The sequence below is a fragment of the Acipenser ruthenus genome, chromosome 23, assembly GCF_902713425.1.
Source record: "Acipenser ruthenus chromosome 23, fAciRut3.2 maternal haplotype, whole genome shotgun sequence".
Lineage (NCBI taxonomy): Eukaryota > Metazoa > Chordata > Actinopteri > Acipenseriformes > Acipenseridae > Acipenser > Acipenser ruthenus.
The window spans coordinates 27,195,974-27,206,816 of record NC_081211.1 but is presented as its reverse complement, the minus strand read 5'-3'; the positions used below and the strand labels follow the sequence as shown (position 1 = coordinate 27,206,816).

At 40.2% G+C, this 10,843-nt stretch overlaps 1 protein-coding gene across 1 annotated transcript; it reads left to right on the top strand.

Annotated features, from left to right (window-relative positions):
* Positions 1 to 431: 431 nt before the first annotated feature.
* On the top strand, positions 432 to 10,411 carry LOC131699664 (SPARC-like). The gene is made up of 10 exons (XM_058997075.1): positions 432 to 583; positions 5,619 to 5,688; positions 6,396 to 6,431; positions 6,851 to 6,938; positions 7,199 to 7,320; positions 7,827 to 7,947; positions 8,666 to 8,799; positions 9,110 to 9,258; positions 9,357 to 9,505; positions 9,802 to 10,411. Exons 2-10 carry the CDS (start codon positions 5,632 to 5,634, stop codon positions 9,828 to 9,830), a joined length of 885 nt encoding a protein of 294 aa, XP_058853058.1. The 5' UTR covers positions 432 to 583; positions 5,619 to 5,631; the 3' UTR covers positions 9,831 to 10,411.
* Positions 10,412 to 10,843: the final 432 nt, after the last annotated feature.

Here is a 10,843-nt window from a genome sequence, read left to right as displayed (position 1 = left end):
TCAGTCTCTTTAAGTACTTACATATATACATTACATTCTTGAAAATAACACGTTTACTGCACTGTTATATATATATATATATATATATATATATATATATATATATATATATATATATATATATATATATATATTAACCTTTTGGTTAGCCTACATCCAAAAAAAAAAAAAAAAAAAAAAAAAAATCTATATAAGCAAAATGTGTCTATATGTAATTAAGGGAAGTATAATATACTCCTGCATTTGCATGGAATGCTAACTTCTTTATATATACAATATACAATATTAACCAGTAGTTTAACCTGGAGATTAGCTTCACATCATATGGTTAGCTATCATATTCACTGATCAACTCCCTAAATTTGACTGCTTTTGTCTTTTTTTAAAAAAATCAGTCTGAGAACTCTGTTAGCCAGTATTTTTACTGGCGGGTGGATGCTTGGTCAACCTCCACAATGGAGGGGGTTGATCCTGCCCACAGTCAGCTGCAGTCAGACTTCTGAAAGCTCGTTCTGGAACCGTCAGATTCCTCCTGCCCCTCAAACAGTCAGCTGCTTCGAATTCGCTTCTCGTCGGAACTGAGGTAAGAGAACTTTTAAAACAACCTCCAAACCTCCAAACTTGTAAACGTTCGTTCTTTACTACAGTTCTAGTTCTTATTCAGGATCCCGTTGCTAACGAACAAGAGTCCTTGCATGTAATTCATATTAATTGCGCAATGATTTCGTTTTGTTTATTTTGAACGTTGTTAAACTTTCCCAAACTTTTTTGTTGTTGTTGTTTTATTTAGTAGTTTAATTTACCAAAGTGAGGTTTTGTTTATGGTTTTTTTTTTTAACTTCATTTCCTCCAGACTTGTCTTTGCGCAGTGATTTGTTTTTGTACCGCTCCTTAACATTGACAAAGTTTAAACGTTTTATATCGTGTAATAACTTTTTGACCAAAGGAAACGTTTAGATTAAGTCATTTTCTTTATTTATTTACTTATTTACTTATTTATTTTTCAGACGTCTGTGGATGTGCTTTTTTTTGCATCTCCATTTTGGGAGTGTGTGTGCAGTTGTTTTGTTGAATTTGAGATCAGACGTTGCCCCTCAGGAATTTCAAATAATCTTAACATTCATGGCAACATAAGCTTTGTTGATGAGTTATTCTTCTTCTTCTTATTTTTAATTTGCAACAGTGATTTTAAACTTTCATTTGATACAGATAGCTAGAAGTGAACACGTTTCAAATCTGCTTGTATAGATGCTCTGAACTGGGGTGCAGAATAGCTGAAACATGAAAGGGTTAACTGCATTGTGACACTATTGTCTGCCACATAGGCAGTTGTGAAGTGGGGGCAGGGGTTTGGGGTGGGGTCTGTGGACTTTTCAACCCTCCCCCACAGTAAACCCTCCCCATTACTGGCTCCCGATGGAATGTCTGTTTCAAGTTATCTGTATTGTGTACTCTTATATTTGAATATAGAAAATTACTCTAAGTTGTGAAACCATTTCCCGAATAAGTGAAACAATCCTGCTGGCTCTATCTGTATGCATGGCAACTGTAACATATATATATATATATATATATATATATATATATATATATATATATATATATATATATAATTTGTATCCTTGTTGTGATTTGCAACTAAAGTTCGTTTTTCAATGATCAGTTGCCTGGAGTCTAGCAGTCGGCCACTTGCAAAATGTTTGGATTGCCTTGCTCTTGTCTAGCAGGTAATCATAAATATGTATTGCTGATATTTCAATATTCCAAGAACACTGTAAATTACCGTGCTCATATTGGTTCACGAAACAGAATTATAAGAACACAAGACTATGCTATTGGGGCAAACCTACTAACTGGTGTTTTTAGTTCAAATAGCGGTATCCACATTAGCAAATGGAAAGTGTCTAGGGAATTAATTTTCCCTGCTTGGAAAATGCCTGCCACTAATCTCCCTGTGGATTAAAAAAAACAAAAACAAAAAAAAAACCTTGGAAAGCGCTTGAGCCTCCTCAAAGACTGTGAGAGTTTGAAAAGATAAAGCAAGAATTATATTTGGCATACCCGTTTGGATTTCACTGACTGCTTTTTGTTTGTTTATAGAGAGTGCATTGCATTTCAATTTGTTTCTATAAAGAAGCACTCTGATTGCCACTGGGAGGGGTAGTAAAAAGCATTAGTCACTTCGCTGTGAGTCTTCTCCTGCAGGTACAATATTTGTTTTGTACATCTTGTCTGATGTGTACTGCAGGCTGTACCGCGTGAATGCATTCCAAAGTAAGTAACGTGTTGGATGAGGTTTTACATCAGCTAGAAGCAAAACCTTCAGATTTGATTCTTAATGTGGACTACGCCCTCAAATGATACGTCATTGCTGTTATTCCAGACATACCCTCAGGTGATCTAAGCATCAAGTTGAAAATGAACCCTCTTGGCTGTTCACAGATTTTTATGTTGTGTTTCGTTTTAATGAAGGGATCAATAAATCACCCGGCGGGGGGCGACTGTGTTATTATGGAGTGTTTAGTGTGGACGCTGTTTAGATTATACAAGAATTTGGTCTATTTTATCTAAACAGCCAAAGCTGTGCAGTGAACACAAAATAGATGGCTTTAGGTGGCTGCAGTGATGTAGGTGTCACTGTGTCAAATTACAAGTGATTCAAACACTGGACTTTCCACTAGAGTCTGAGGGACAGCTCTGTAGCAGTCTGCTACCTTACAAAATAGCTCTTAATCATATTTTAAAGCTGTCCATTAAGTGCATTGAATGGATGTAGTCTGGCCTGTGGCCACACAGCTTTGGCTTTCCTGACTATTGCTGTTTATTAGCATAGCTTACTTCCAAATCTAATACCCTGGGAAAAGGGAGTTATTTTAGCCTTCAAAGTTTCTTTTCAGTCTACTTTCCAAAAAAAAAAACCCTGTTTCAGTTACGTAAGGCGTCTAGAGAGCTAAATCGAGTTCCAAACTAAATACAGACATTTCAGGAGATGATGCTCTTTAGTGAACACAAAATGTACTTTCCGTGCTCCAAAGCAAACGGTGCCTCTGGAGAAAGACAGACGGGATTCCTTGTGTGTGAAGTCTGAAGCTTCAGCTGTTCACTTCCACACAAGTCCTCTTCAAAGAGAGCAGCACCGCTGACCTCACATCCGGAGCAAGGCCCTTTTGTTGCCTTCCAACGAAAACAAGAAAAGGAGGAAAAAGCCTGCCTGTGCCTGGTATCACTGAGTGGCCAAAAAATACAGTCTGACTACCTATTCCACCCAGTTCCATTGGATTTGCTTTTTCCAAATAAAAGCCGTGTGTTGGGTCATGCCATGTCTGCTCACAAATCCACTGCATTTTTTTTATTATTAATATTATTATGATTATTAGTAGTAGTAGTATTTTATTTAAGTCCATATATTTGGCCTCCTTTTCTGAGAATTAAATATTAATGCAGACCAAATTTCCCTTTGTGTCATCTTATGTTGGAATAAAACACTATCTTAATAACTTACCGATTTTTTTTTTAAAGGATTATATATTATATATATATATATATATATAAAGTGTAAGTAAGATAGAACAATATATTGTCTCACAAATAAAAACAGTACAGGTGGATTGACAGGACTGTATTCTGTACACTTTACTGCAGTGTTTACTTAAAAGCTACAAAAACAAACCGCTTCTCAGCTGTGAGTCTTTAAAGAAGTGCCAAGGCCATGGTGGCCAAGGATACACTTTCTTCCAGGAGGGTGGGGTTTCATGACAAATGGCTCCGTTATTGGGTCTCTTCTTATAGCCCTGGGCTGTGAAGGGTTAGCACAGACATACAGCACTGGTTGCTCAAGTGAGATCAAAGCTGAGGGGGAATGAGCTGGCTGGTGAAAATGAATGGGTAGTAAGTGACACACCCTTACAGAAGCATTATTCATCTGATGTGGTGAATGAGTAGGCAACCTAAACTGTCCCTTTTAGGAATTGACTTGGACTGCTTTGGTCCTGTAGGTATCTAACTGTCTCATTAGCTGGAATTGTAATTTTTGTTTTTTAAAGGTGTTCACACGTGTGCACCAACAAGCTTGCCCAAATAAATTAAATGTCAACAGAAAAACCCAGATTTGTGTTTGACCTCTGTTAGGGACAAGCCAAAAGTATCGAAAGAAAGGCTATTGTGATGGATTAACTTCCTGCCCCAGAAGTTGCAGGTTCTTCAGGGACAACCCAGGTAACTGTACAAAAAAATAGATTTGCCAACAAACGTCTTGAAATAACCCCTTTCCAAAAACATTCAGTTTGAAGGCAGTTGGAATTCCTGGGGTGAATAGTGGAGTCTGAGCAATGTGGTAACTTGGGGAGGTCAGGGGTCAGATGCCTTAGTCAGCCTTTTGGCTTCATCTCATCTGTGGAATGTGTTGACATCTTCCTTTTCAATCGCAGCAGCTCCAAACAAACTGTGACAACTAAGTCTTAGTTTTATCCATAAAATACAAATAATGAGATTGCACCAAATTAACTTATTTTTTATAATTAATCTCCATGCCTTCTCAGTTACATTTCAATGTACACAAAGATCCCTCCTGTATTGGAAAGGATGAAACAGGACCCTCTTCCACAGTGCTTCTTGAAAGAGGCTGAGGGCTGGAGACATTGCTAAGAAGTTGGAAGTCAATGAATCAATCTTCAGATAGACAATAAAGATAAAGGTTCTTTGATAGCCGTGTGCATTCATGCAGTAGAAGAGATTATTAGCAGGGATTTAGAGAAGAAAGATGGGGAATACAGGAATTGATTCAAGCTTGGGACAGAGTATCTATTATGTGGACAGTTTATCAGTAATTGCCCTTATTTTCAAAGAATCGGTACAGAAAATGTCACCATGCAGTTGTAAGTTCAGAAGTGCAGAATCATGTCAGAATTCTTGTTCTGTATCATTTTATAGCTAATTCTAGAAGCACCCTGCAGGTGTGATTCTGCATTTTGAAAGCTAGTGGTGACGATCAGAGTGAACATTCAAATATACAGCAATAGGCAAAAGTATTGATATTTTGATGATCGCTCAGTATGGATGAATTGAGGTTGCACCAGGATCACACCATTGAAATGAATTAGTGTGGCAGCATATATCCATACTTGGAGTGAGTCATTTGAATCTATAGAGGATTTGCAATTCATTCAAAGATCCATCAAATCTGTGCTATTTCTCAACACACGTCCCAGGGTAGTGACAGATTTGCAGTTAATGCTATGAGCTTTAGGAATGCTGAAGCATAAATCTGTCCTTGTCAGATCGGTGTTCATTGGAGGGAAAGCACAGAGAGGGGGGTAGGGGTGCACAGGCTAGTGTGATTCATGTAATGTAGTCTCCACCTGGATGACCTGTTCGGTGTATTTGCGTCAAAGTCTGGTCTTATCTGCATGTCGCAGAGATTCCAAAGAGATTCAGATTGCCAATAAACACAATAAACAACTTGTATAAATCGTATTCAATCCTCTCTCCCACACTGTGTTGGATGGTCGTATAACTGCCTGCATTGCTTTGTTACTTTATCTTAACCTGGGGTCTCTACATTAATGCATAGTTGTAGTCTTGGCTTCTAAAATGTCTTTTGTTTTCTCCTTCCTTTGTAGGTTGAGATAGAAAATGCAGGTTTGGATTGTGTTCCTCCTGTGCCTGGGTGGCAAAGCCCTGGCTGCTCCTGTAAGTAACCTCTGCCTGCCTCCTCCCCCACACTCAACTCCTTTGCACCTCCATAGACACGCAGATAGGAGAGAGAAAGACACTGCACTGGCACAGCTGAACAGTTTGTCAAGACTTTGACATTCAGGCTCTGAGTCTACATCAGAAAGACTGATGCAAAGTTAATGGGCGAAACATCAATTTGACCAAACTGCTCAGCTGTGGGGGCACATGTTTTTATGTTTCAGTTGCTTTTAGTACCTACAGTGTATGCCAGTGTATGTTAGTCTGGATCACCAAAATAAACTGGCTCTGGAGTTCAGAGTACAGCTGCTAGTGATTTCAGTGAGGGGTGTGTCGAACATGGAGGTTGTGAATGGAGGATCTGCTTGCTTTCCCAAATGTGACGCATGTTTGCACAGACATTCAATACAAGAAGCTATTCTGCAGTATTCATATGACTCTGTCTACAGTCTTTAAATATGAAGTTTATAAATGTATAGGCTGCACTGGTGGTGTAGTGGGCTAATATAATACACTTTCTGGGTTGGTTTGTATGGCTGTGTCTAGGGTATCCATGGGTTGGTTTGTATGGCTCTGTCTAGGGTATCCATGGGTTGGTTTGTATGGCTGTGTCTAGGGTATCCATGGGTTGGTTTGTATGGCTGTGTCTAGAGTATCCATTTTGCCACAGTGATTGCTGACACTGATCTTTTGTTTCATCACAGGCTACTGAGGATGAGGTCATCGATGAGGTGCTGGAGGTACGTCACATACATGGTTGGGGGTTGCCAATCTGACACCAGTGCATTCCAGTCTAGGTTTATATTGAGTCCTTTAATTAGTGTAAAATGTAAAATAAATAAGTTTCCTCCAAATATATAAATTAATTTCCCTCAGTGGCTCATAGTTATTGCTTGGAATAGTTGATGGAGAGCACCTTGAAAGGATTATACGTGCAAGTCTTATCAGTACCTCCTTTCTCTGGTATCAAAGCGATCAAGGTTGAGAAAAGGCTGCATCTTCCCAAACCTTTTAGAAATCCCATCTCCTTGCCTTGCCATTTCCTTTATTACCTGTGATAAGAATTCTGTTTCTAAAGTTAGTTTTTTTCCCTCCTTTTAAATCTAATGCCTTCACATTTATATTTTAAGCTAATCAACGCCCATCTCTAACTCTCTAGGAGCTGCCAGTGGGCTCAAACCCAGTCCAGGTGGAGACCGGAGAGTTCGATGAGGCCATTGAAGTTGTAGAGGAGATCCCCTCTGAGAGTGAGTAGAGAGCTGTGTGTATGAGCCAGGATCCCTGTTTAGAGTCTTCTCGGTTGCCCTCAAACATTTAAGAGTAGTTGTGTTATAAAGGTGAGACGTATTTGTAAGTGACTCTGCAGCTGATGCATAGTTCACACACCCTAGTCTCTGTAAGTCGCCTTGGATAAAGGCGCCTGCTAAATAAACAATAATAATAATATAATATAATAATAATGATAATAATAATAATAATAACAATCCTGTCTTTTGTTTGTTTTTAGACCCCTGTCTGAACCACCACTGCAAGAAGGGCAAGGTGTGCGAAGTGGATGAGAGCAACACACCCATGTGTGTGTGCCAGGACCCCTCCACCTGCCCCGCCAGCACTGCCGAGTTCGAGCATGTGAGTCACCCCCCCACCCCATTCTGCTTCTCCTTGTCAATCAAATACCGTTAATATCAGGGGAGTGGTGGAGAGAATGCACAATGCATCATTAATATGAGGGGAGTGGTGGAGAGGCTGCACAATGCATCATTAATATCAGGGGAGTGGTGGAGAGAATGCACAATGCATCATTAATATTAGGGGAGTGGTGGAGAGGCTGCACAATGCATCATTAATATCAGGGGAGTGGTGGAGAGAATGCACAATGCATCATTAGTATCAGTGGAGTGGTGGAGAGGCTGCACAAGGCATCATTAATATCAGTGGAGTGGTGGAGAGAATGCACAATGCATCATTAATATGAGGGGAGTGGTGGAGAGGCTGCACAATGCATCATTAATATCAGGGGAGTGCTGGAGAGGCTGCACAATGCATCATTAATATCAGGGGAGTGCTGGAGAGGCTGCACAGTGCCTCAGCCCTGCAATGCTCAGGATATATTATTCAGTGTATATCTTTCCCAGGTCTGCGGCACTGACAACAAGACCTACGACTCTTCCTGCCACTTCTTCGCCACCAAGTGTGCCCTGGAAGGCACCAAGAAGGGACATAAGCTGCACCTGGACTATATCGGACCCTGCAAGTGTAAGTAAAGGAAGTACTCTGGGGCAGGTGAATGCTTATTACAGTTCCTTAAGGAAAGGGGTTCCAAGAGAAAAGGAGCAGATGCCTTGAGTTAAGCACTGACCTGCTCTGATTTTAAACGGCGCAATCTGGCCACAATAGTTCTCGCCAAGTCAATGTCTCAACAAAGCCAGCAGCAGCAGCTGGAGGCAGTGATTGATGTGTGAATGCAAAGGCCCCAGTCACAGGTTTAAACGCAGTGTGCAAAGCCAGAACGGAACAAGCCAGAACTTGCCCTCCCCTCCCTTTTAATCCAATGTATAATCTCAGCATTCCATTATCCAGTGCAGTGGAATGGAAGGAGTTTAAGGAATGAATGGAGCTCAGCAGGCTAAAATTGAATGCTTACAGAAAGCCACTACATAACTGGAGAATAAGCAAAAAATACATCTGTTTCTGAGCTTCAGAAAGCACAGAGTGCAGTTTATTTATAGCCACACCCTGCCCAGGCAGCTGGCTTGTGGTTTATATGGTTTTGCTGTAGGAAGGCAGATTTAGAAACCAAATCATTTCCTTTGCTGGTTGTAGTTTTTCTGGGATTTAGATACGATGTGTCTAAATTCTAAGGGAGCCCTAGATACAGAAGTGGCTTTTCATTATTATTATTTTTGTTTATAAGATTTAGTGGTTCTTGATTTTCATATTTATGTTCTTTTCTTTCCTTTCTTTATTTGCACAGTCATCGCTCCCTGCATTGACAACGAGCTGAATGAGTTCCCCCTGCGCATGAGGGACTGGCTGAAGAACGTCCTGGTGTCCCTGTACGAGCGCGACGAGGATAACAACATGCTGAGCGAGAAGCAGAAACTCAGGGTGAGTCTCCCCCTCTGCCTGCTACACACGAGGCACCTTCACTCCACAGCATGGCAGGGCAACACAACAACACATTCAGCTCCAAGTCAGATACTAAAGGGTGCTGATAGACTAAAAGCTAAGCCTGCAACAGTGGAGCTAACTGAAATGATATTTTGGATGTGGTATTTTATACATTTTTAAATTTCTGTTTCTGAGAAGGGCCTCCGTACCTCTTGTGCCTCCACAGTGCAGCACAGCCTGTGTGTTGATGAGCTTGTGCGCTAACTCTCTCTCTGTCTGTCTGTCTCCTGGGTGCGTTCTCCTGCAGGTGAAGAAGATCTACGAGAACCAGAAACGCCTGCAGGCTGGCGAGCACTCCCTGGACCTGCTGGCCCACGACTTTGAGAAGAACTACAACATGTACATCTTCCCAGTGCACTGGCAGTTCGGACAGCTGGACCAGCACCCCATTGACGGGTAGGTGGTAGCGCTTCGCACGGGGCTGCACGGCTTCTTTTGCATCGGGCACCTGCGGAAAGGGAAGGCAGCTGAGCGTGATGGTGTTTGTGTTTCAGATATCTGTCCCACACCGAGCTGGCTCCTCTCCGTGCTCCACTCATCCCAATGGAGCACTGCACCACCCGCTTCTTCGACCAGTGTGACACTGACAACGACAAGTACATCGCCCTGGAGGAATGGGCTGGCTGCTTCGGCCTCAAGGAGCGTGAGTATCCACAGGCAACAAGCACCATCTAAACCGAGCCAATCCCTACTGTGTAATAGTGTGTACAATATGTTAGTTACCCAATCGAAGACTCTTGCAGTACATTAAAACTAAAAATAAAATCATTCAGGGACTTCAAATATATGTATTTTTCCATGCAAATATTTTTTTTATATATTGTATCTTTGCACTGGGTTAACAAAATTGAGTTTTATAACTATTTACTGTTTTCCTATGCAGTGTTGGTAAGCGTAATAAGGTGAAACTAACAGTTTCTCTTTTTGTTTTTCTTGCAGAGGACGTTGACAAAGACCTTGTCATCTAAACCCAGCTAATCGCGGACACTCCATTTCCTTTACTGGGACGAGGTGCTAATCCTTAGATCCTTAGACTGGTGCTAATCTCTCATTTTATCAACCTACCTGTACCACTAAAAAAACACAGACACGCTTCCGAGTGTAAATCGCAAAACTAACTGAAGTACCTTTTAGTTATGTCAAAAAAGATAGTAGAAATGTAACCCAGGCCATTAACCCCTTAATAAAGAGCATGCCGGTGAGGTAGAGTTTGTGTGACCAAGCTTTGTGGAGTGCCGTTATCCTGACCGGTGGACCATGTATGTTGTGGAGGGTTTGTGAGATGGATGTTTTAATATAAGATTGGGTAATGTGTCTCATTCCAACAGGGCTTGAATTTAAGTACAATTTGGCATAAACAAAGATTTAAAATGTTACACAAATAAAGTTTTTAAATAAATGTCTTTTTCCCTGCTTTTAAACTTTTATTTTATTGCTTTTGGTGTATATTTTTTTTTTGTTGTAAGTTTGGGGTTTTTTTGTTCTGATTTCCTAGTTTTTTTTTTTTGTATTCATCTATTAAATTTGAGCCCTGCTTTGTGTGTGTCAAGACTGCGTTTTGTGTGTTTTTTTTTTTATTATTTTATCCGAAGGGCATGTTGAGTGTTTTTAAAAATAATAAAAAGGAAAAATAAATTTGAACAAAATGAGGGTTGAATCTTGCAGGTTGAGAATTTTTCTACCTCTTAAATGTTCTCGACTTCTTTTTTTTTTTTTTTTGCCACAGTGTGAGCATTCTACAAGTCTCAACTTAAATAAATAAAATGGATTGAAAAATTACTAAGCCTTTGCATGCATCTTAAATATGCGAGTTGTCTTTTAATCATGATGTATTTTTTTCTTTTTAGCTTTAGCTGCATTACCACTGGTCTCTCATTTCTTGTATTGTACTACCATTTTTAGTAAATCTATTTAAAACTCTTCCTGAAGTAGCTTAAATATGCAGCGAAAGCTAAGAAAAAGTATTTTACCCTCCATGTAT